The sequence below is a fragment of the Prionailurus viverrinus genome, chromosome E2, assembly GCF_022837055.1.
Source record: "Prionailurus viverrinus isolate Anna chromosome E2, UM_Priviv_1.0, whole genome shotgun sequence".
Taxonomy (NCBI): domain Eukaryota; kingdom Metazoa; phylum Chordata; class Mammalia; order Carnivora; family Felidae; genus Prionailurus; species Prionailurus viverrinus.
In genome coordinates, this window is record NC_062575.1 from 51,562,138 (window position 1) to 51,581,657 (window position 19,520).

General features: G+C 57.7%; 2 protein-coding genes and 1 long non-coding RNA gene across 10 annotated transcripts; 2 read left to right on the plus strand and 1 right to left on the minus strand.

The window, feature by feature from the left end:
• The first annotated feature begins 59 nt into the window (after positions 1-59).
• Positions 60-3,953, plus strand: PPM1N (protein phosphatase, Mg2+/Mn2+ dependent 1N (putative)). Its single transcript, XM_047834512.1, has 5 exons — positions 60-1,206; positions 1,794-1,911; positions 1,990-2,095; positions 2,181-2,241; positions 3,372-3,953. Exons 1-5 carry the CDS (start codon positions 289-291, stop codon positions 3,438-3,440), a joined length of 1,272 nt encoding a protein of 423 aa, XP_047690468.1. The 5' UTR covers positions 60-288; the 3' UTR covers positions 3,441-3,953.
• LOC125152504 (uncharacterized) lies at positions 2,548-8,322 on the minus strand. Of its 5 annotated transcripts, XR_007147222.1 has the most exons (4): positions 8,224-8,320; positions 7,820-7,849; positions 5,902-6,042; positions 2,548-2,917 (listed from the first exon to the last, which is right to left on the minus strand). It is a non-coding gene; the product is annotated as an uncharacterized LOC125152504 (long non-coding RNA). The 5 variants fall into 5 exon arrangements; XR_007147221.1 differs by lacking the exon at positions 7,820-7,849 and having other exon boundaries at positions 8,224-8,322; XR_007147220.1 differs by lacking the exon at positions 8,224-8,320 and having other exon boundaries at positions 7,820-7,955.
• On the plus strand, positions 6,349-19,439 carry VASP (vasodilator stimulated phosphoprotein). Of its 4 annotated transcripts, none has more exons than XM_047834513.1 (13): positions 6,349-6,755; positions 13,480-13,651; positions 13,746-13,911; positions 15,180-15,273; positions 15,756-15,805; positions 15,931-16,172; positions 16,344-16,444; positions 17,021-17,072; positions 17,230-17,266; positions 17,494-17,539; positions 17,695-17,785; positions 18,398-18,455; positions 18,577-19,439. In XM_047834513.1, exons 1-13 carry the CDS (start codon positions 6,751-6,753, stop codon positions 18,612-18,614), a joined length of 1,152 nt encoding a protein of 383 aa, XP_047690469.1. In that variant the 5' UTR covers positions 6,349-6,750; the 3' UTR covers positions 18,615-19,439. The 4 variants fall into 4 exon arrangements, with proteins under 4 accessions (XP_047690469.1, XP_047690471.1, XP_047690470.1 ...); XM_047834515.1 differs by having other exon boundaries at positions 17,233-17,266; XM_047834514.1 differs by having other exon boundaries at positions 16,347-16,444.
• Positions 19,440-19,520: the final 81 nt, after the last annotated feature.

The window sequence follows — 19,520 nt, forward strand, 5'->3', positions numbered from 1 at the left end:
TCTTCACTAAATCGGAGAGGATGCAAAATCGTGGTAGCACGTGGTAAGTGCTAATTTTTTTTATTATTTTCCGTGACCCAGATCCCAACCTTCGCTTTGAAGGTGCAGGAGAGAGGACACCCAGGAGTCCAATCTCTTCTAGTAACTCGAGTGCAGGTCAAGGACATAGGAAGGAGATTTAGGTGGTTTAAAATCTCACAGTGGAGGGGATTAATGGAGTGGTGGCGGGGCGGGGGGGCCAAGGGGGGCGGGTGCAGGGTGGAGGCTTCCTGATCCCAGGGCTGAAGGATGGCGGCCTTTGCCCGCCTGCTGGAATGTCTCCTTTGGTCAGCTCGCAAAGAACAGGAGGCAGAAGAGGAGGAGGAGGAGGGACGGAGGACTCACGACGGGCCTCGGTCGCTCCTGGACGCGCCGCGATGCTTCCAGCGGCCACACGGGGGTGCGGCCGCGTCTTGGGGACTGCGCTTTGGGGCGAGCGCTGTGCAGGGCTGGCGCGCGCACATGGAGGACGCGCATTGCGCTTGGCTCGCTCTGCCCGGGCTACCCCCAGGCTGGGCTTTCTTCGCGGTCCTCGATGGCCACGGCGGGGCGCGAGCCGCCCTCTTCGGCGCGCGCCACCTGCCTGGCCACGTGTTTGAGGCGCTGGGCACCGCGCCCGACGAGCCCGAGGGAGTGCGCGGGGCGCTGCGTCGAGCCTTCCTGAACGCAGACGCACGCCTGCGTGCGCTCTGGCCTCGTGGCGAGCCGGGGGGCTCCACCGCCGTGGCGTTGCTCGTCTCCCCGCGTTTTCTGTACCTGGCGCACTGTGGTGACTCCCGAGCGATGCTGAGTCGCGCCGGCGCTGTGGCCTTCAGCACCGAGGACCATCGGCCTCTCCGGCCTCGGGAACGCGAGCGCATCCACAACGCGGGAGGCACCATCCGCCGCCGGCGCCTCGAAGGCTCTCTGGCGGTATCCCGGGCACTGGGCGACTTTGCTTACAAAGAGGCTCCGGGAAGGCCTCCTGAGCTGCAGCTCGTTTCCGCGGAGCCTGAGGTGACCGCCCTGGCTCGCCAGGCTGAGGACGAGTTCATGCTATTGGCCTCTGACGGTGTGTGGGACGCGATGTCTGGCGGTGCCCTGGCGAGACTGGTGGCATCGCGCCTCTGCCTGGGCCTGGCCCCGGAACTTCTCTGCGCGCAGCTATTGGACACGTGTCTCTGCAAGGTCCTCGGGGCGGGGCTTGGAGTCATTGAGGGGAAGAAGTTAAAGGATCTAAGGGGGAGGGAGATTTAGAGGCTTCCTCAACCAGAGTTTAGGACTCCACTAAAGGGAGTGGCCTGCCGGAGTGGGCAGGACCAAAATATGGAGAGGGTGGAGACTGAGGGCCGCCTTGAGTCAAGATGGGAGAGCAGTAACGCAGGATATGTAAGTGGGAGGGACGTGAGAGAAAGGGTGTGGCCTTCTGGAATGGGACTGCCTAGGATTTAGGAGTTGGGTCCTGAAGTATGATTAGTGCCAGAAGGAAGAGCAGCTAGACAGCAGAGTGGGAGGAGCTTCGGAGAAGGGGCGTGGCTCTCTGATGGGGATTGGCTAGGACAGTGAGAGGGCGTGGTCTAGGTGATTGGTCCTGGGGAGAGGACTTGGGTTAGACTGGCAGGTGGGCAAGATTTGAGAGAAATGTGTCCAACCAGATTGGGCAAGAGGGCACTAGAACGCTGAGATTGTCGGGAGGCTCCGCTTCCAAGGGCGTGGAGGCGTGCTGGGGCATTCGACCGTGTCCCACCAGGCTCTCTTTTCTCCACTTTCCCCAGGGCAGCTTGGACAACATGACCTGCGTCCTGGTCTGCTTCCCCGGGGCCCCCAGGCCTTGTGAGGAGGCAATCAGGAAGGAGCTAGCGCTGGACGCAGCCCTGGGCCGCAGGGTCTCTGGTGAGCAGGCTCCAAAAGCATAGCGGGAGGGGTGGCCGGTAAGCAAGGACACTCCCATAATCCTTGCCTCCTTCTCAGAGCTGTATTCCTCTGCTCAGGAGCCCCCCAGCCTGAACACGGTTTTCCGGACTCTGGCCTCAGAGGACATCCCAGATTTACCTCCTGGGGGAGGGCTCTACTGCAAGTGAGTCGGGGTGCGGTGAGGTGGAATGGGGGGATGGGGTACTGGAAGGAGGATCCCCACCTGAGGGTCTCTCTCTGCTCTCCAGGGTCGCTGTCATTGCTGAAGCTTATTCTCGGCTCTGCCAGGCCTCAGGAGGGCGCTGGCAGGTAAGGACCCTCTGTTCTTGAATGTTTCTCTTAGAAACGTGTGACGCAGCTCTCCTACCTTTAGTGTTGGGGAAATTGAGGCCAGGGGAGACAAGGGACTTGCCTCATATGTTAATAAATTCTCACTCCTGGCCCTGAAGCAATGTGCTAGACACGATGAGGCAGGGCACGGGCGGGGCGGGGCGGGGCGGGGGTGGGGTGATGCAGAAGCAGAGAAGACTGCTCCTCCTCCCAACAAATGTGTCCCCTGCATTGCTCTGTAAAGCCCCATGCATCATCCCAAACACCACCCCCTTCATCCATAAGTAAGGCAGAAAAATTCGAGGAATGTTTATGACCAACCCCAAAGACTGGGTGTGCTGCAGAAACCACTGGGATGTCTCCGAGGATGGTCTGGGTCTCGGAGGAGAGAAGTGGTGAATTGGTCCCACGTAGCCTACAAGAATTTGGAGCTGTCCCAAGAGGTGGTGGGTGGAGCCACATAAACGAAGGCGGGGGTGGGGGGGGGTGGGAGTCACCACTTCAATGGGATGGAGGGAGCTGGGGCTCAAGCCTGCAGTCCTTTGCACGGCGGAGAAGGCAGTTCGGGGACAGGACTGTTGATAGTTTCCCAGCAGCAGAAGGATGTTATTTGTCAGCATTGTTTGCGTTGTAATTGACAGAAGCCCAATTCCACCTGGGAATGCAAGACAGGGAACTTAATGGGTCAAGTAATTGAAGAGTTCGAGGCATGACTACATCCAGTTGTCAGATAACGTTATCAGGAACGATCTCTTAGTTTTATTTGCTCTGCGTGGACTTCCGCATGCGGTAGCAGAGAGTTGCAGCACTAGCCTCCTGGCCCAGGAGCCCAACATCCCCAGTGGAGGGAGTACCCCAGGTTCCCGGGAGCTGAGAACTCACTGGCCACACTGGACCACATGGCCGACCGGTCAGTGTGTCTCTGATTGGCCAGGCTGGGGTCACATGCCCACCCCAAGCGCCACAGGCTGAGGTCCACTCCACCCAAACCTGATGGATTGAGAGATGGGGAATGGCAGTCCCTCAAAGGAAAACAAGAGCACAGGGGAGCAGACACAGAGACCCAAGAAAAGGTTCCTATTGGCCATTTCCCACCTTTTGTGTTACAGAAGGGCCCAAATGGGGCCAGAAAACCCACTGGCACCCATTCAAACTCTTCCTTGGACTTGGAGGCCTGACAGCTGTTGCCCTCTGGGGACCCTCTGCCACTTGGGGCCTCAGGGTCACTAAGGAAGAAAACTCCCCTTCCCCAGCTACACAGATCGGCGGAAGGAAGACAAACCGATGGAGGAACCCCAGAATGTTTATTTCCCCTTCTCCTACTTCCCTCTCGCAGAAAGTCTCATGAGAGGGGAAATTCCACTCACCATCTGAAAACAAAAAAAGAAAAACCAAACCACGCCAAAGCCAATGTTTTTGAAGTATTTTCGGGCTGAATGGACCCTTGAGTGGTCACACAGTTCAGGGTGCTTGGGTGGCTCAGTTGGTTAAGCGTCAGGCTTTTGATCTCAGCTCAGGTCATGATCTTGCAGTTCATGGGATCCAGCCCTGTATCGGGCTCTATGTGGATAGCTCAGAGCGTGCTCGGGGTTCTCTCTCTCTCCCTCTCTCTCTCCCCTCTTCCCCTCCCCCACTTGCACACACTCTTCTGTCTCTCTCAAAAAAATAATAATAAGTGGGGCGCCCGGGTGGCTCAGTCGGTTGAGCGTCCGACTTGGGCTCAGGTCATGATCTCGTGGTCTGTGAGTTCGAGCCCCGCGTCGGGCTCTGTGCTGACAGTTCAGAGCCTGGATCTGCTTCGGATTCTGTGTCTTCCTCTCTCTCTGACCCTCCCCCCGTTCATGCTCTGTCTCTCTCTGTCTCACAAATAAAAATAAACGTTTAAAAAATAAATAAATAAGTACACGTAAGAACAAAAAAGATCGCACAGTTCAATAACCTCTTCCTTTCCTATTTTTCATTTGTTTTAGGGGGAGATTGGGGAGAGTATTTATTATTAAATTTTAATTATATAACTCAAAATAAGTTTCTCTTGTAGAAAACAACAACAACAACAACAACAACAACATTATTTGTCTTCTCATTTGGCAAATATGGATTGGGTACCTGCTGTGTGCAAGACCCGGCTCACAGCCATCACCCAGGCAGAACCACTGAGATTCCCACCCCTGACGGACCCACCAACTAGTGTGTGGGAAGACAGCGAACAAGAGAATTGATATATCATCTCAGACACTGATAAGTGTCCCGAGGAAAATAAAACAGGGCAAGGTGATAAGATGTCTGCGGGAGGGGGGCTACTTTGGTTTTTAAATTTTTGAATGGGTCATAAGTTCACTTGGTTCAAAATTCACAGGGTACAAAATGGTATACAATGCAAAGTCTTTCTCGGTCCCCTACCCTACCCCATAGCCACTCAATTTTCCACCTGGGTTTTTAGACAGGGGGATCAGGGAAGATCTCTGAGAAGGGGGCAACTGAGCATGAGGAGAGACATGACAGACAACAGGCCAGCCATGCAAATATCCCAGGGAACAGTGTTCCGAGACAGAAGGAGTAGCCAGGGCAAAAGCCTAGAGACAGGATGGAACCTGGCATTTTCAAGATGAGGCATGTTATTTGCTATTTGGACCTTTATAGAAAAGTTTGCAGGCGGCACACAGAAGCGCTACCTCTCCCATTTCACAGATGGGAAAGCTGAGACTCAGGAGGAGAAAAAATTTGCCCTAGGTCACACAGAACGAGGGTTCCCATTCTGTTGGATCAATATGTGTTGAGCTGCTGTGCTGGGCCTGGCTGGATTGAGTGAGGCAGAAACTGATCAAGTCCACCCCTGCCCCCAAAGAATTCGCAGCTTAGGAGACACAGTGGGAAATAATTATAACTTAGATGGATCAGCGTTCAAGATCTCACAGAGCGGGGTAGAGAAGGGAAGATTACTCAGTTCTTCAGAGATGAAATCTGTCAGAGCATGGCCTCGAAGGATGAGGTGAAGGAGGTCAGCACAGCATCCGGGTAGAGAGGACCAGGCTAGCATAAAGGCTGGGAAAGCCGATTCCCTCATCTAGTCGGCTGGGCCCCGAGAATCGTTGGTTTTACACTCATACCTTGCACCCAAACACCACTGTGGGCTCTGAGGGCTCAGGCAAGACGGCTATGGGCCAGATTTATTCCTTACCTCCAGGCCTCAGTTTACCCATTTGTAACCGTTGAACCGATGATTTCCCAGGCATCCTGCCCACGCCTAAGGCACCTCACCCCGGCCAGGTGGCGCTCTACGGGAGGGGCGTGACCACTAGCGGCGTCACGTGGGGCGGGGCCTGCGGGACCTGCTGCGGAAGCCTGGGAGGGTGTCGGGGCTGAGCCCCAAGCCGGCGCGTGGGGGAGGGGGTTCCCAGAAGCTAGCACTAGGGTGGGTGCCCCTGCCTCCGCGCCCTCCGATTGCTGGATGATCCCGCCATCCTCTGCGGGCGAAACTGAGTCACGGCGGGGCGTGCGTGGGGAGGGGGCCAGGGGCTTTATCCACACAGGAACCGGGAGCCCTATCCCCACCCAGGTCCAGCGCCGCACCCCCCCACCCCCACCCCGCTGCTGTGAGTCAGCGGCCGGCCGCGCCCCCTCGGCCCACTTCCTCCTCACCTTCCTGGGGCGGGCGGGGGGCGGTGAGAGGGATGGGGCCCTCCAGGCCCATCGCCCCCGTCTGTGCTGGGGAAGGGGTTCACCCCGCAGGAACCCTTCATAAATTGGCAGAGAAGGGAACTTTGGGAGTCTGAAGGTAGCCTTTAAGGGAGAAAATTTGAGAGAATCTAGGATTAACCAGATCGCTCCCCCCGCCCCCTCCATTAAGCAGAATGTGAAGAAATGGAGAAGTCGAAGGGGAGGGTGAGAAGAAATTGTGTCCCCATTAAGATCCTCCTAGGAATTTCCATCGTGGGAGAGAACGAGGGATCCAGGAAGGAACCCTTACCCTCCACCAAACTTCCCCCCGTAATTTGGGGGCGACCCTCGGCATGCATCCCCATGCAGTAACGTTGGGGAAGAGGTAAACAGCGGAAGTCTAGGGTTCCGCGTTGCCCTTTTAAGCGCCCTTCACCCCCCCCCTCAAACTGCCTTGAGGTGTCCGCGGCCCCTTTAAGGCGCAGGGCATTGTGGGTGCGGGGAGTGGAATTTTGGAACGAAATGTAGCGAAGAGAAGTACAGTAGTAAGAGTAACATTGTACCCGCCGCCGGCCGAGGGGGCGCGCCGGGGACGGGACGCCGCACCCCCTTTCTGCCGCAGGGACCCCCGACCAAACCTCCAGAGGGAGGAGGCGCCTGAGGACCCGGCCCGGTCCCGTCCACGTTCCCCCCAGGAAGCCGGACTCTATGGGGCGGGACCCTGGGGGAGACTGAGCAGAACCTGGAGCCAGCCCCGAACCCCTGAACCTTGAGCCAGGGGCGCCCCGGGAGCACCCACCCGTGGGTGCGCCGCCCGCCCGCTGAGCAGCCATGAGGTGAGCCTCGAACTGCCTCCAAACCCTTCCGCGCTCCGCGCGGGCTCCTCGCCCCGCCTTTGTCCCCCTCCCCCAGCTTGCTCCGGGCTGGAATTTGGGGACAGGGCACTGGGGGCCTCGGATTTGAGGCCGAGCCCCCTTGGACGAGTTCCAGTTACTGACCACTTCGCCATGACTCCTAAGGCTCGGGGTGGTGCCGCTGAGGTTCTCCTGGGAGCCCTCAGATTTGGGGGCGCTCGGAGGACTCCCGAATTTCTTAAAGACTTTTTCAGAGAACCTCCAAGTTGGCAGATACTCCCTGCGTGGAGGCCAGGATTTAGGCAGGGCTCAGACCACCCCCCACAATCTCAACTGGGGCTCCAGAAGGGATTGGGGGGGGACTGGTTTTGGGGGTCCCTGGAACCTGGAAGAGAGATTCGAGACGTAGACCTTGGTTTGAGGGGGGGGGGTCTCGTTACATGACTCTAGAAAAAGCCTCCAGTGGGACCTCGCTTAACTTCGGGGGTGCTTCACCCCCCCGAATTTGGGGGGCCCTCATCCTCCTGTGGAGGTTGGTGCGGGCGAACCCACAGACCCAGGCGCAGCCTCGAGGGGTCTGGTTGGGACTCCCCACCCCCGCCGTTCCCCACCCACGTTCAGCTCTAAGCAAGCTGTGCCTAGGACCGAGCCCGAGCGCTCCCCGCGGAGGGCGGCTCCCGGGCCCGGGGCCAGAAGGGCGGCCCCTCGCCCCCACCTGCGCGGTCCTGGGGAGGGAGGGGGCGCGGCAGCTGGGGGAAGAGGGGCCTTTGTCTTCCTGACTCACCTGTCGAGACAGCTGGTGTGGGGGGGCGGGCAAGGAGCGCAGGGGGCCGGCTGCTTTCCCCACCACGCGCCTCCCCCTGCTCTCACCACCGCCCCCCTTCCTGGCCATCCGGAGCCGTTGGGTTGGAGGGGGCACGCTGTGAAGCCTCAAGGTCACAGCCCTCTCCCCCTGGGACCCAGGCTTCCAAGACAGCTCCAGCTCTCTTCCCAGGAATTGAATCCTGGGGGTGGGGGGCCCAAAGGACCTGGGGATTTTGTCTTACCTGGGCCTCCCTGAGAACTCCTGGGCTCACCTGAGGGCGGGGGCGGTGTGGGCTGGGGGACCAGAGTAGACCCTCCCCCCATTCTCCCCTCCCCCGGCCCCCCATAATCTCTCCCTTGGGGCCTGAGCCTGACAATACTATCTCCCTTCCTCCACTCTCTAGGGGACTTCCTGCCCCCAAAGCCCCCGGCTTCAGGGGGGAGGCCCCTGGGACGACTGGGGATTAACCCCCTGGTGCCCACGTCCTCCCACTTCCCTCACGTTCCCCATGCCCCTGCCCTCTGACATTAAGAGTGGCATTCCTGTTGGTGACCGTTAGAGAGTCCCCTCCGCATGTGAAAGTGCTTGTAGGAAAATTTGGAGCAAGGGGGAAACCCACAGACACCCTCAAGGTCTCCTGCCTACCCCCATTGTAGCAACGTCTCTTCCAGGTCTGCCCTGGAGAGGGGGCTTCTTTCGGGAGCCAGGCTCTCTTCCCTCACCCTCTTCCCGGGGGACTCTCCTCTCCCACTGCCCCCCCCCCAGCCCCGCCCCTTGCCCCCCCCCCCTCGCGTTTCCGGTCCCAGGCCCGTGGAAGGCGGATGGCGGATGTCCGAGTTAGTGCTGCCTCACTCACTGTGAGACCGTAAAAGGGCAGGAGCAGCGTCTGGGCCGGCCTCCCACCCCCCTCCCCCAGTCCCAGAGGCCTTGGTCCTCCCACAGGCCCCCCCCTACTGTTGGATGCGGCCAAACCTCCCACCTCCTGGGGGGTGGGGGCAGAAGTTGAACTAAAGCGTGTCCCACCTGGGGGGGGGGGGGTGGTCTTCCCTGCTGATGGCCACACCCAACTTCCTGGGCCGTGCCCCCTCTCCCAGGACCGCTAGCATTCAAAAAGACCCGTGCCTCTGCCTGAGGGCAGCTGGGGAAACTGAGGCTCATGGAGAGGAAGGCCTGGCCCGAGATCCATCAGAAGTTGATAGGGTAGATGGAAGGGAGGGGACTGGGATCTTCTGATTTCTGTCTGGTTTGGCTGGGGAGAGTCTTGGGGGCAGTCGGAAGAGAGGATGTTAAAATGGAAAATTACGGGGCTCCTGGGTGGCTCAGTCGGTTGGGCGTCCGACTTCGGCTCAGGTCAGGATCTCACAGTCTGAGTTCCAGCCCCCGTCGGGCTCTGTGCTGACAGCTCAGAGCCTGGTGCCTGCTTCAGATTCTGTGTCTCTCTCTCTCTACCCCTCCCCTGCTCATGCTCTGTCTCTCTCTGTCTCAAAAATAAAAAAATAATAATAATTAAAAAAAAAAAAACATTTAAAAATCTTTTAAAAAATAGAAAATTACAAGATATAGTTCTTTTTCTCCCAGTTTGACAAATATTTGTTGAGTGTCTGCCGTATCCGAGACTCAGCTGGAATCCTGGGAAGGCAGAGAAAGGGGGCAGAGGTCTGAGAGTCTCGGGGCAGAAGGGACTCAAGTATTTGGGTCCATTTCTTTCTTCTTCCAGTTATGGTAATTATTACCATTAATTTTTTTTTTTTTTTAAATAATGAGACCATTTGATCAGACATCTACTCAGTGCCAGGCACTGTATTATGACTGCCCCCCTCCATGGGAAAACCGAGGCACAGAGAGTTTAAGTAAATCACTTATTAAAGTCTGTGGAAGTAGGCAACTTTGGATTTGAACTCAGGGCCTTCTCAGGGCTTTTAATGCTCTTAAAAAAAAATATATACAAGTAACGTGATTTTGCTGTATGAACACTTAAGATAATGCAGAGAAGCAAAAAGAACCCTTTCTTCCTGTTCATTTATGGGAAACTGAGGCTTTTCGGGGAGGAGGGACTAGAAAGAATCCACACAAGCCCAAAGGCCTGGTTCCTCATCCAGGATGGCTTCCAAGGTTTGTGGTTTGGAAAGGTGGTATGCGCCTGGGGCGACTGGATTCCAAGTTTTATGGTTTAAGGAGGCTGTGGGGTGAATCTTGAGGGGGGAATGAAGCAGGGGAGGGAAGGGCAAGCCTCTAATCGGGAAGGCTTGAGTAAACCAGAGTGACTATGCGTGATTGCCTTCAGTGACGGGGAGCCCTCTTGCTCCTGTTCTGACTCCCTTGTTCAGCCAGTACCAAGTCCCAGGTCCTGAGTTCAGGGCTCTTCTTATCTCTTTGAATCCTTAGAGAAAACCCGGTGAGTTACGGTTTCCAGGGCTGGAAACTGCAACTCAGAGAGGTGAAGCCACATAGCACGGGGGTGACTTGAGCCCTTTGTCATCCACCACATGTTAGCACTTTCCAGAATGTAGGGACTTATGGGAAGGTATAGGTCCTGGGCTGGCTGGGATTTAAGGCTCTCTCGTGTCAAACCAAGGGTGCGAGACCCCGGGAGACTGGGGGAATCAGGCGGACCCCGTTTCAAACTCACTCCCTGCTGCCCGGGCTGTGGGATTTTCCATTCCACCTTTTTTTTTTTTTTTTTTTGCCTGGTTTACAGTTTTATTTTTTGAACTTGAGTAACGAAGCAGCATCTTATAGGTGACACCAGCCCAGGGTTGAAAAAGAAAAAAGAAATAAGCAATTCAAAAGGGTAAACCGTCCTAAACGTCCATTTCCTCCATCCTTCCTCAGGCCCCCAGGGGCCCTCCGGCCGTGGTTAGTCTCCTGAGAAGCAGCCCCTGCCTATATCACCTCACCACCCTGTGTGCAGATGTATTTATATCCTCTCACCTTTTTTTTTTTAAACCTCTGATATGCACCACTTTATACCTTGCCTCTTCAAAAATTCAGCTTAGCTGTTTCCTCTTTAAATGAGACTAAGAACTTGGGTAGACTAGGGTACAGACAGGAGCCCCTCCGCTTAACTTGCCAAATGACCTGGGACAAGTGTCTTTACCCCTCTGTGCCCATAGTGCTTCATCTGTAAAACACGGGTAAAGCACCAGAGCCCACATCCCAAGGTTCATTGGGCAAATTGGGGCTCTGTACCTACAACAGTGTCGGGGACGCAGGCTAACCCATAAAGGTGGGCGCCTTCGTTAAGAGTTTTCCCTTTAACGATTAACCACTACTTGGCGAATGTGGCAACCGTTGCGTGTCCATTACGTGCCAGGTACATAGGTTGTGAGGACACAGCGGTGCAGGGATCTGTCAGGAAGGATCCCTGCTGAGAAACAGGGAACATGGGATGAGAGGGAGGAGTTTTTCCAGATGGAGTAGTTGAGGAGGGCTTCCCGGAAGAGGTGACATCCTAAGGGGAGACCTGAAGGAGGCGAGAACCCAGGATGAGGAAGTGCACGGGGCCGAGGCAGGAATGTGTCTGGCGTGTTGAAGGAGGGCCTGACGACTGCAGGGCTGGAACAGAGCAGTGGGGCCGGAACAGCGAGCTTGAGGGAGGGAAGGGATGAGCTCAGAGATGAACACGGACCAGACAGGCCACAGAGAGAAGTTGGCTTTTATTCTGCGGGAGCCGCGGGAGCTTCCGAGAAGAGAAGGGCCACGATCCGACTTGCGACTTGTGTTTCTATAAGATCCTTCTGCTGTTCACGGGGACGCTGTGGCCTGGAGAGGGTCAACTCCCCGCTTCTCCAGCCGGGCCAGAGACTCAGCAGGGCAAGGCTGCTTGGGAGAGCAAAGTGCAGGCAGGGTGGAGTGGCAACCATAGCCCCGGGCGCCTGGCCAGAGTCTGCCCTGGGTGTGGGTGGCAGGTGTGGGCGAGGCCTTAACCCTGCTCTGCCAGGGGCAGCGGGAGCCAGAAACAGTCCCCGAGGCCGCACTTGTCTGGAAACAGCACCTGATATTTGGGTGGGGCCCACGCAGTCTCCCCGGTGGCTACGACTGCGGGCTTGAGAGCCAGGTGGCGGGGGTTCAAGTCCTTGCTCTGCTGCTTACCAGCTGTGTGATCGAGGCCAAGTCACTCCACCTCTCTGGGCCTCCATTTATAGTCCTCACTTGCAAAATGAAGATAAAATAGTGCCCGTCTTGGCGGGCTGCCGTGGGCATAAAATGGGTGTCCCTTTGCAAAGGGCTTAGAGTGCCTGACCGGCTCTAGTGCCTGATGGGAGGGAGGCGCTGTGATTACATAAACGTGCGAGGGGGAACGGGGGGCTCAGCTTCCTGGCCTAGGAACCGGGGCCTGGGCCTGCTGAGGGGCTTTCCCTGCCCTGTCTTTTACAACGTCAGCGTCACGCCCCAGCCCCCAGCCCTGGCAGAGGCAGAACCATTGCCAAGTATAATTTATCTCCCCGGAAACCCCTGACCACCAACTTCCTCTTTTCAGGAAAAAGTCTGCTGGGGGTGGGGTGGGGCGGGGTGGGGACCAGTGCTTCCCTCTGGTCTGTGTGTGACCTTGGGCAAGTCACTTCCCGTCTGGGAGCCTGAGTTCCCTCACTGGGGGAGGGGGCATGGAACCTCTCCAGGACTGATGGGGGCTCCGGGGAGATGTGGCCGTCTGACTCCCCAGGGGTGTCCGTTCAGGGTGTCGTGAAAGGGATGCTGACAGTTACTAAGCACTCAGTACGTGCCGGGCACTCTGCCAAGGGCTGTCTGTGCCCAGACTCGTTTACTCCTCCCACTGCCCCGGGAGGTGGGGACTGTCATCTCCCCAGTTTGCAGGCAAGGAAGATGAGTACCTGGGTGGGAAGGTGCTGGCCTGAGTCACATGGAGTAGGCGTCTCAGGGAGCATTTGAACCCACGTCTCTGAATATCAGATCCTGAACTCAGAACCGGTGTCCTGACTCCTCCCTGCCAAAGCTGAGTCAGATGTCACTTCCTCCAGGAAGTCGTCCCTAACCCCCAGGCCAGGGCGGGTGCTCCTTCTGAGCACCCCAAGCCTGGCCTTGGGGCTGGCACTGTCCCTGGACAGGACTGTCTACTGCCCTAGAGGGTGGGGCCGGGCCTGTCTGGATCACTGCCCAAGACATAGGCTTGAGAGAACAGGGAGCGTCTGCTGATGGCGGCTGGTGCCCGGGGCCGGATGGATGGGGCGGAAGAGCCTGGGATCTAGCGTCCATGTTCCGCCCACTGCAGACCTCACCCTTCCCCTCCCTGAGCCTCCGCTTCCTCCCCTGACCTGAGCCGGGGAGTGAGGGCGGTGGGGGAAGGGGGGTGGTCAAGCACCCTGGCAGAGACAGGGAAACCGAGTCTGAGAGCACCGGGCGGGGGCTGGTCCCCAGTGCTGTGCAGAGCTCCTGCCGGGTCCCCCCTGTCCTGCTTCTCCTGAGCCCCCGTGTCCAACTCTTACCCGCTCCCCTGAATCTCCGTCCGTCTGTCTCGGACTGTCTGCCTGTCTCTCCTCACTCACTAGGTGCTTGTCTGTCTCTTTCCCCAGCCCCTGTCTTCCCATTTGTTCCCTCCGCCTGTCTCTCTGTCTCTGGCTCTCCCTCCCTCACCCGTCTCCCCACATCCGTCAGTACATTTGTCTCTTGCCGTCTATCCGTCTGACTCTTCCTCTCCCTCACATTCCCAGTTGGCCTCTTTGTCTGTCTCCCTTCCACTCAGTCTGTCTCTGTCCCACCTGTCTGCTTCTCTCTCTCAGTCTCTGCCTCGGTCTCCCTGCAGGCCTGTCTCCCCCTCATACGCCGTGAATCTCCAAATCTCCCCGGGAGACCCCGATGGAGGTGACCAGCCCGTGGAGGGTGGGGCCCGTGCTCGGCTGTGCTAACCTGCCCTTCTCCTTCCTTCCCCCCCGCACCCCGCAGTGAGACCGTGATCTGCTCCAGCTGGGCCACCGTGATGCTTTACGATGACACCAACAAGCGATGGCTGCCGGCAGGCACGGGGCCCCAGGCTTTCAGCCGCGTCCAGATCTACCACAACCCCACGGCCAACTCCTTCCGGGTTGTCGGCTGGAAGATGCAGCCAGACCAGCAGGTGAAGCCTCCGCCTCCCTCTCCCTCTTCCTGTGCGGGCTCTGCCCCCCACCGCTGCCCCCACCATCCTCACCCGCCTTTCCCCTCCTGCCAAGGTGGTCATCAACTGTGCCATCGTCCGGGGTATCAAGTATAACCAGGCCACCCCCAGCTTCCACCAGTGGCGCGACGCTCGCCAGGTCTGGGGCCTCAACTTCGGGAGCAAGGAGGACGCAGCACAGTTCGCCGCGGGCATGGCCAGCGCCCTCGAGGCATTGGAAGGTTCGAAACTGGGCAGAGGGGACCGCTGAGCCCTGCCACTTTACCGCTCTCAAATTAGCCCCATTTTTTAAATGTTTATTTATTTATTGTTGAGAGGGCGAGCGCGCACAAGCCGGGGAGGGGCAGAGAGAGAGAGAGAGGGAGGCACAGAATCAGAAGCAGGCGCCAGGCTCCGAACTGTCCACACAGAGCCCCACCCGGGGCTCGAACCCACACACCGTGAGATCACGCCCTGCGCTGAAGTCAGATGCTCAACCGACTGAGCCCCCCAGGCGCCCCAAATTAGCCCCATTCTCATTCATTGCTAACTCACCGCTACCGTGGAGATTCTACGGTGAGGATTTTGCACAGGCCCCTCTGTGCCCCATGTGCACCCATGTGTAAAACGCGCGACTCCCAGGTGACCGCCTCCCCGATCAAGACGGAGATACTTCCAGGCCCCAGAAGGCTCCCTGTGCCCTTTCACTAGGTGCCCATTGTAGTGATACGTCATCGGTTTTCTGGCATCGCTATGAAGAAAAAGACCTCCGATCAGTGTGAAACGTGGACCTGCTCTCCCCCCCCCCGCCCCCCCCGCCCCAGGCGTGTAGGTAGACGCGGGTTCCAGTTCAGCTGGGGTGGGGCCTGTGCCCCTGCATTTGTAGTAAGCGCCCCGGTGAATATGGGGCTGCCAGTGCACAGACAATACTCTGAGGAGTAGGGCTTGAGGAGACCGGCGTCCGGGGTGGCCACCGTGGCACTTCAGATACCCCGATGGCAGAGGGGTTCGCTTCCCGGGGCAACCTCAGTGCCAGCGGGGGAAGGGGTTGCCCGTCTGGGGGCACAGAAAAAGATGGTGGGTGGTTCAGGTTGTGGGAACCAGAGGCTTGGAGGCGGGTGAGGAGGAGGCTCTCGACCTTTCTGGGAAAGGCATTCTCGGGCTGGGGTCTGAGTGGCGGTGACGGTGGTTAAAAACCTGGACGCTGGAATCAGCCCGAATTGGCGGGGTTCATGCAAACTCTGGTCCGCAAGACACGGGGTAGGTGACGGCCCCATGGGCATCGCTGCCCTCGCTGGGCATCATCAGAGCACCCGGCTCGAACCAGTTCTGTCAAGGGAGGCTGGTGGGGGGACCTTTAACCCACACCCGAGCCCGAGGGTCGGGGTCCTGGAGGAAGAAGGAAGCGAGAGCCTCCGGGCGAGATTCCTGGGAGAGCTGAGCGAGAGAGCTGCTGGGTGGGGCCGAGTTCCAGGGTTGACTCACCACCCTTTCCACTCTCACCTTCCAGGAGGGGGGCCTCCGCCACCGCCACCACCAGCAGCACCTTCCACCTGGTCTGTCCAGAACGGTCCTGCCCCAGAGGAGGTGGAACAGCAGAAAAGGTGGGGCCAGCCCCTGGGTGGGGAGCCTTACCACTACCAGCGTTCTAGGATGTTCCAGAACCCCTGACTCCCAGAGTCCGGCACTCTCCAACTTTGTTTCCCCAGTGTTCCTACTCCCAGGGGGCTAAGAATGAAGGGCTTTCAGAAAACCCCACCTCCTGGAGAGTTCGAGCAGTTCCCACACCCAGAGTTGCAGCACGTTCTGACCCCGTCAAATCCTGGTCCCCACATTCCCAGAGTCCACAAGTCAGTCGTTTTAAAAGATCTTGGGCATTTTGCGATTCAAACGTTCTTGACGGTCTGATGACTAGAAGCCTCGCCTCTTGGTCTCCCTGTCCCTGCCCTTCCCCCCAACTCTTTCCTGGGCCCCCAGGGGAGGAAGGCAGTCAGCCCCCCCCACTGGAGACCTGAGAGAGAAGCCGGGAGGTTGCTGGCCATCCTCGGGGACCCCGAGTGATAGCAGCTCTGTCGCCCCTTCTCAGGCAGCCCCCGGGCCCGCCGGAGCACATGGAGCGCCGGGTCTCCAATGCAGGTGAGTGCTTGGTGGTGGCCTTGGGGGGACGTGGAGGTGGGACTCCCCAGAGGAGGGGGGTGGGCCAGCTGGACAGCGAGGGACGAGGCTTCTCTCTTAGCACCCTCTTTCTCTGTTTCTTTCAGGAGGCCCACCTGCTCCTCCAGCTGGGGGGCCGCCCCCCCCTCCAGGACCTCCCCCTCCTCCGGGTCCCCCCCCACCTCCTGGGGTGTCCCCCTCAGGGGTCTCGGCCGCAGGGCATGGAGCAGGGGGAGGCCCGCCCCCTGCGCCCCCTCTCCCCACAGCACAAGGCCCCAGTGGTGGCGGAACTGGGGCCCCCGGCCTTGCGGCCGCCATTGCCGGAGCCAAACTCAGGAAAGTCAGCAAGGTGAGGGGGCCAGGTCCCGCAGGATGTGGGGTGATGGGGCCCTGATGGGATAATGGAATGAGGCCAGAGTTGCCTGGGGGAGGGGGGGGTGGGGGGCTGTCACAGGAGGGCTGGGGGGGGGGTGGCAAGAGGCCTGCGCATAAAGCCCCTTCCTCTTTGTAATTTCTCCAGCAGGAGGAGGCCTCAGGGGGGCCCTCAGCCCCCAAAGCAGACAGCGGCCGGAGCACGGGCGGGGGGCTGATGGAAGAAATGAACGCCATGCTGGCCCGGAGGTGAGCCTGAGCCTGGAGCCTGGAGCAGTCAGTGCCTTGGAAAGCTCTGGGAAGGCGTCCCGAGACCAGCAGTCATCACCTGGAGATTCCAGTTCAGTAGGGCCGGGTTGGGGGAGGGCTCAGATTCCCAATGCGTTTGTTTCTTTGGGTGAAAGTTCCCTCTTTGACAGCCAGGTTTGGGATCTCATGCTGGAGATTCCATTCTCCTGAGATGGCTGAGGTTTGCAACCACCCAGGTAGCCTCTAGAATGTTCTAAAACCCAGAATTCTAGGACCTCAGGAGGTCTCCCCTTAGGAGATCCTGCCTGGGCATGTTGGACACTCAGATTCCTAGAATCCCAAGCAGCGGAAGACAGAGAGCCCTCCACCCTTAGCGCGTTGTGCTTCCCAGATGGGAGCAGTGTAAGGCCCGCACCCCAGCTGGAGAACAGCGCTCTCTTTAACTTCTAAAACTCAAGTTTTAGAGAATTCCAGAACTCTACGCCTTAGAATCCACCTTTCTAGAACTCTGGTTAAGAACTACCGAGTGGCTGAGGGAGGGCTGAAGCCATCTGTTTTTGCCTGTCCCTCCTGCAGAAGGAAAGCCACACAAGTTGGGGAGAAACCCCCCAAGGATGAATCTGCCAATGTGAGTTAGGGGCTCTTCCTGCCACGTGCACCTTAGGCTGTACCATTCGGGTAGGGATACTGGGGAGGGCGGTGGGGGTGTGCTAGGAATGGGCGGGGTTTGAAGCTGGAGGAGGAGAACGAGCCGCCCGTCTCATGACAGTTTTATTTCCCACCAGCAGGAGGAGCCAGAGGCTAGAGTCCCAGCCCAGAGTGGTGAGTGAGCCGGTCCGGCCACAGGAGCTATGTGTCAGGATGCCCTGTTCTCACCCGGAACGCCCCTCCCGCCCCCTCCCCTCCATGGGGGAGTCTGTGCCAACACTGCTGGGGATTGTGGTCTCCGGAGACGTTTCTTTGAACAGGGGCTGATGAAGCTAGGGGGTGGAGATTGAGGCAGGACCTTCCTTGCCCCTGATCTTCCCGGTTCATTGTCTTTCCCCCAGAATCTGTGCGGAGACCCTGGGAAAAGAACAGCACAACCTTGCCAAGGTGGGCCATCAATGCTGGGGCCCCATCCCCCCGGAAATAGTCGGATTTGCCCACTTTGTAGGAAGGAACACCATGTGACCCTTGGAAGGGGAAGCAGGGGAGACGGACCCCCTCTCTAACCTCATTTCTATTCCAAACCACACCGACTCGCCTAGGATGAAGTCTTCTTCTTCTGTGACCACTTCTGAGGCCCACCCCTCTACGCCCAGCTCCAGTGATGAGTCAGACCTGGAGAGAGTGAAACAGGTAGCTCAGGGGAGGGGCCAGGGGTGAGAATCGGGGGCTAGAAAGGGGCCACGGGAAGACAGGAGATCTGGGTCCAAACGCTGCCGCTGGCCTGCCCTGTGATTCCATGATAAAGCCTCTGAAGCCTCCGTTTTCCAATCCGAGACATGGAGGGATTCAATCAGGTCGGGAGGACACTGGAACCACAGCCTCCTCTGCCAGTGCCCGGACAGACCTTACTAATCTATCACTGCGCTCCTTCCTGAGGAGTACCCAGAGTCCTTTCCAGCACACCAGCCCCAGCCATCCGTCACCAACTGGAATTGGCAGGAGACTGGAATGTATTTGCCAACCCCGGTACTGGATGTCCTCCAGTACTTTTCATCTGGCTCCAAGGATCCAGAATTTTCCCCTAGAATTCTCCAGTCACTCTATGGCTTTATCAGTGATGTCATTGTGTGTGTGTGTGTGTGTGTGTGTGTGTGTGTGTGTGGGTGGGGTGTGGGTGTGGGTGTGGGTGTGGGTGTGGTCCTTGAACCTTATTCCTCGGGCCCTTCAGTCATTAAGAAAGGGAGGATTCATTTCTACAAGTCCAGGTACCCTTCCTGACTGGTTACACCCCATTATTTCCAGGAGCTTCTGGAAGAGGTGAGGATGGAACTGCAGAAAGTGAAAGAGGAAATCATTGAAGGTGAGGCGGTTTTTTAAATTTGAAATGTCTATTTTGGAGGCATCCCTTGCAGAGAGCCCTGTTCTGGAAGGGAAGGGGGAAGAGGCTCCGCCCCTGACCTCTGCCCCTTGTTTCCTTCCAGCATTTGTCCAGGAGCTGAGGAAGCGGGGTTCCCCCTGACCACAGGGCTCCCGAAAATCCCGTATGTCCTTTCTGCACACCCCGCCTGTCACCCTGCTTTCCCTGCCTCAACTTGACTTGGAATTGGCTGAAGACTACACAGGAATGCGTCGTCCCCGCTCCCCATCCTACTTGGAAAATTCCAAGGGGGTGTGGCTTCCTTGGCAACGTGCCCACACCCATACTGGCTGCTGATTGGCTGGGGAGGCCCCCACCCTTTGCTCCCTTTGGTCCTTCCCCTCTCCTTGGGGCTGGTTCCTCCGCTGGGGATGTACCAATGAACCCCACAGTAAGGGGGGAGGAAGGAGGGAATCTCACATTCCCTTGTTCTAGATTCACTTTAACGCTTAATGCCTTCGAATTTTTGTTTTTTTTTTTAAGAAAAAAAAAAATATATATATATATTTAGGTTTTTTGGGGGGAAAGGGAAATTTTTTTCTCTTTGGTTTTGATAAAATGGGGTATGGGGAGTTTTTAAATGCTGTGCCCCAGGCTTGTCCCATTTGGGGCAGCTATTTAAGGGGGGGGGTGTCCCACCAGGCTGGGGGCACCTCCACCCCCCACCCCAGGGAACTCCCTTCCCTTTGGCTCCTTCCCCTTTTCTATGAGGAATTAAGATGCTGTAACTTTTTGGAACCTCAGTTTTGTTTTGTTTTGTTTTGTTTTTTTATTTGGGTAGGTTTTGGGGGCCAGGCCATTTTTACCCCCTGGGGAAAATAAAAGGAGGGAGAAAGGAAAAGGGGAGGAAACCTCCCCTCTCCCACCTTCACCTTTAGCTTCTTGAAAAATTGGCCCCTACGGAATAAATCTGCCAGTTTTTATAAATGCTAAGGTTTCTGGAGTGATTTGAAGGGCCGCTCTGATGAAGACGGGGATGTGCCCCTCCCCCAGCAAACTCCCTTCCCC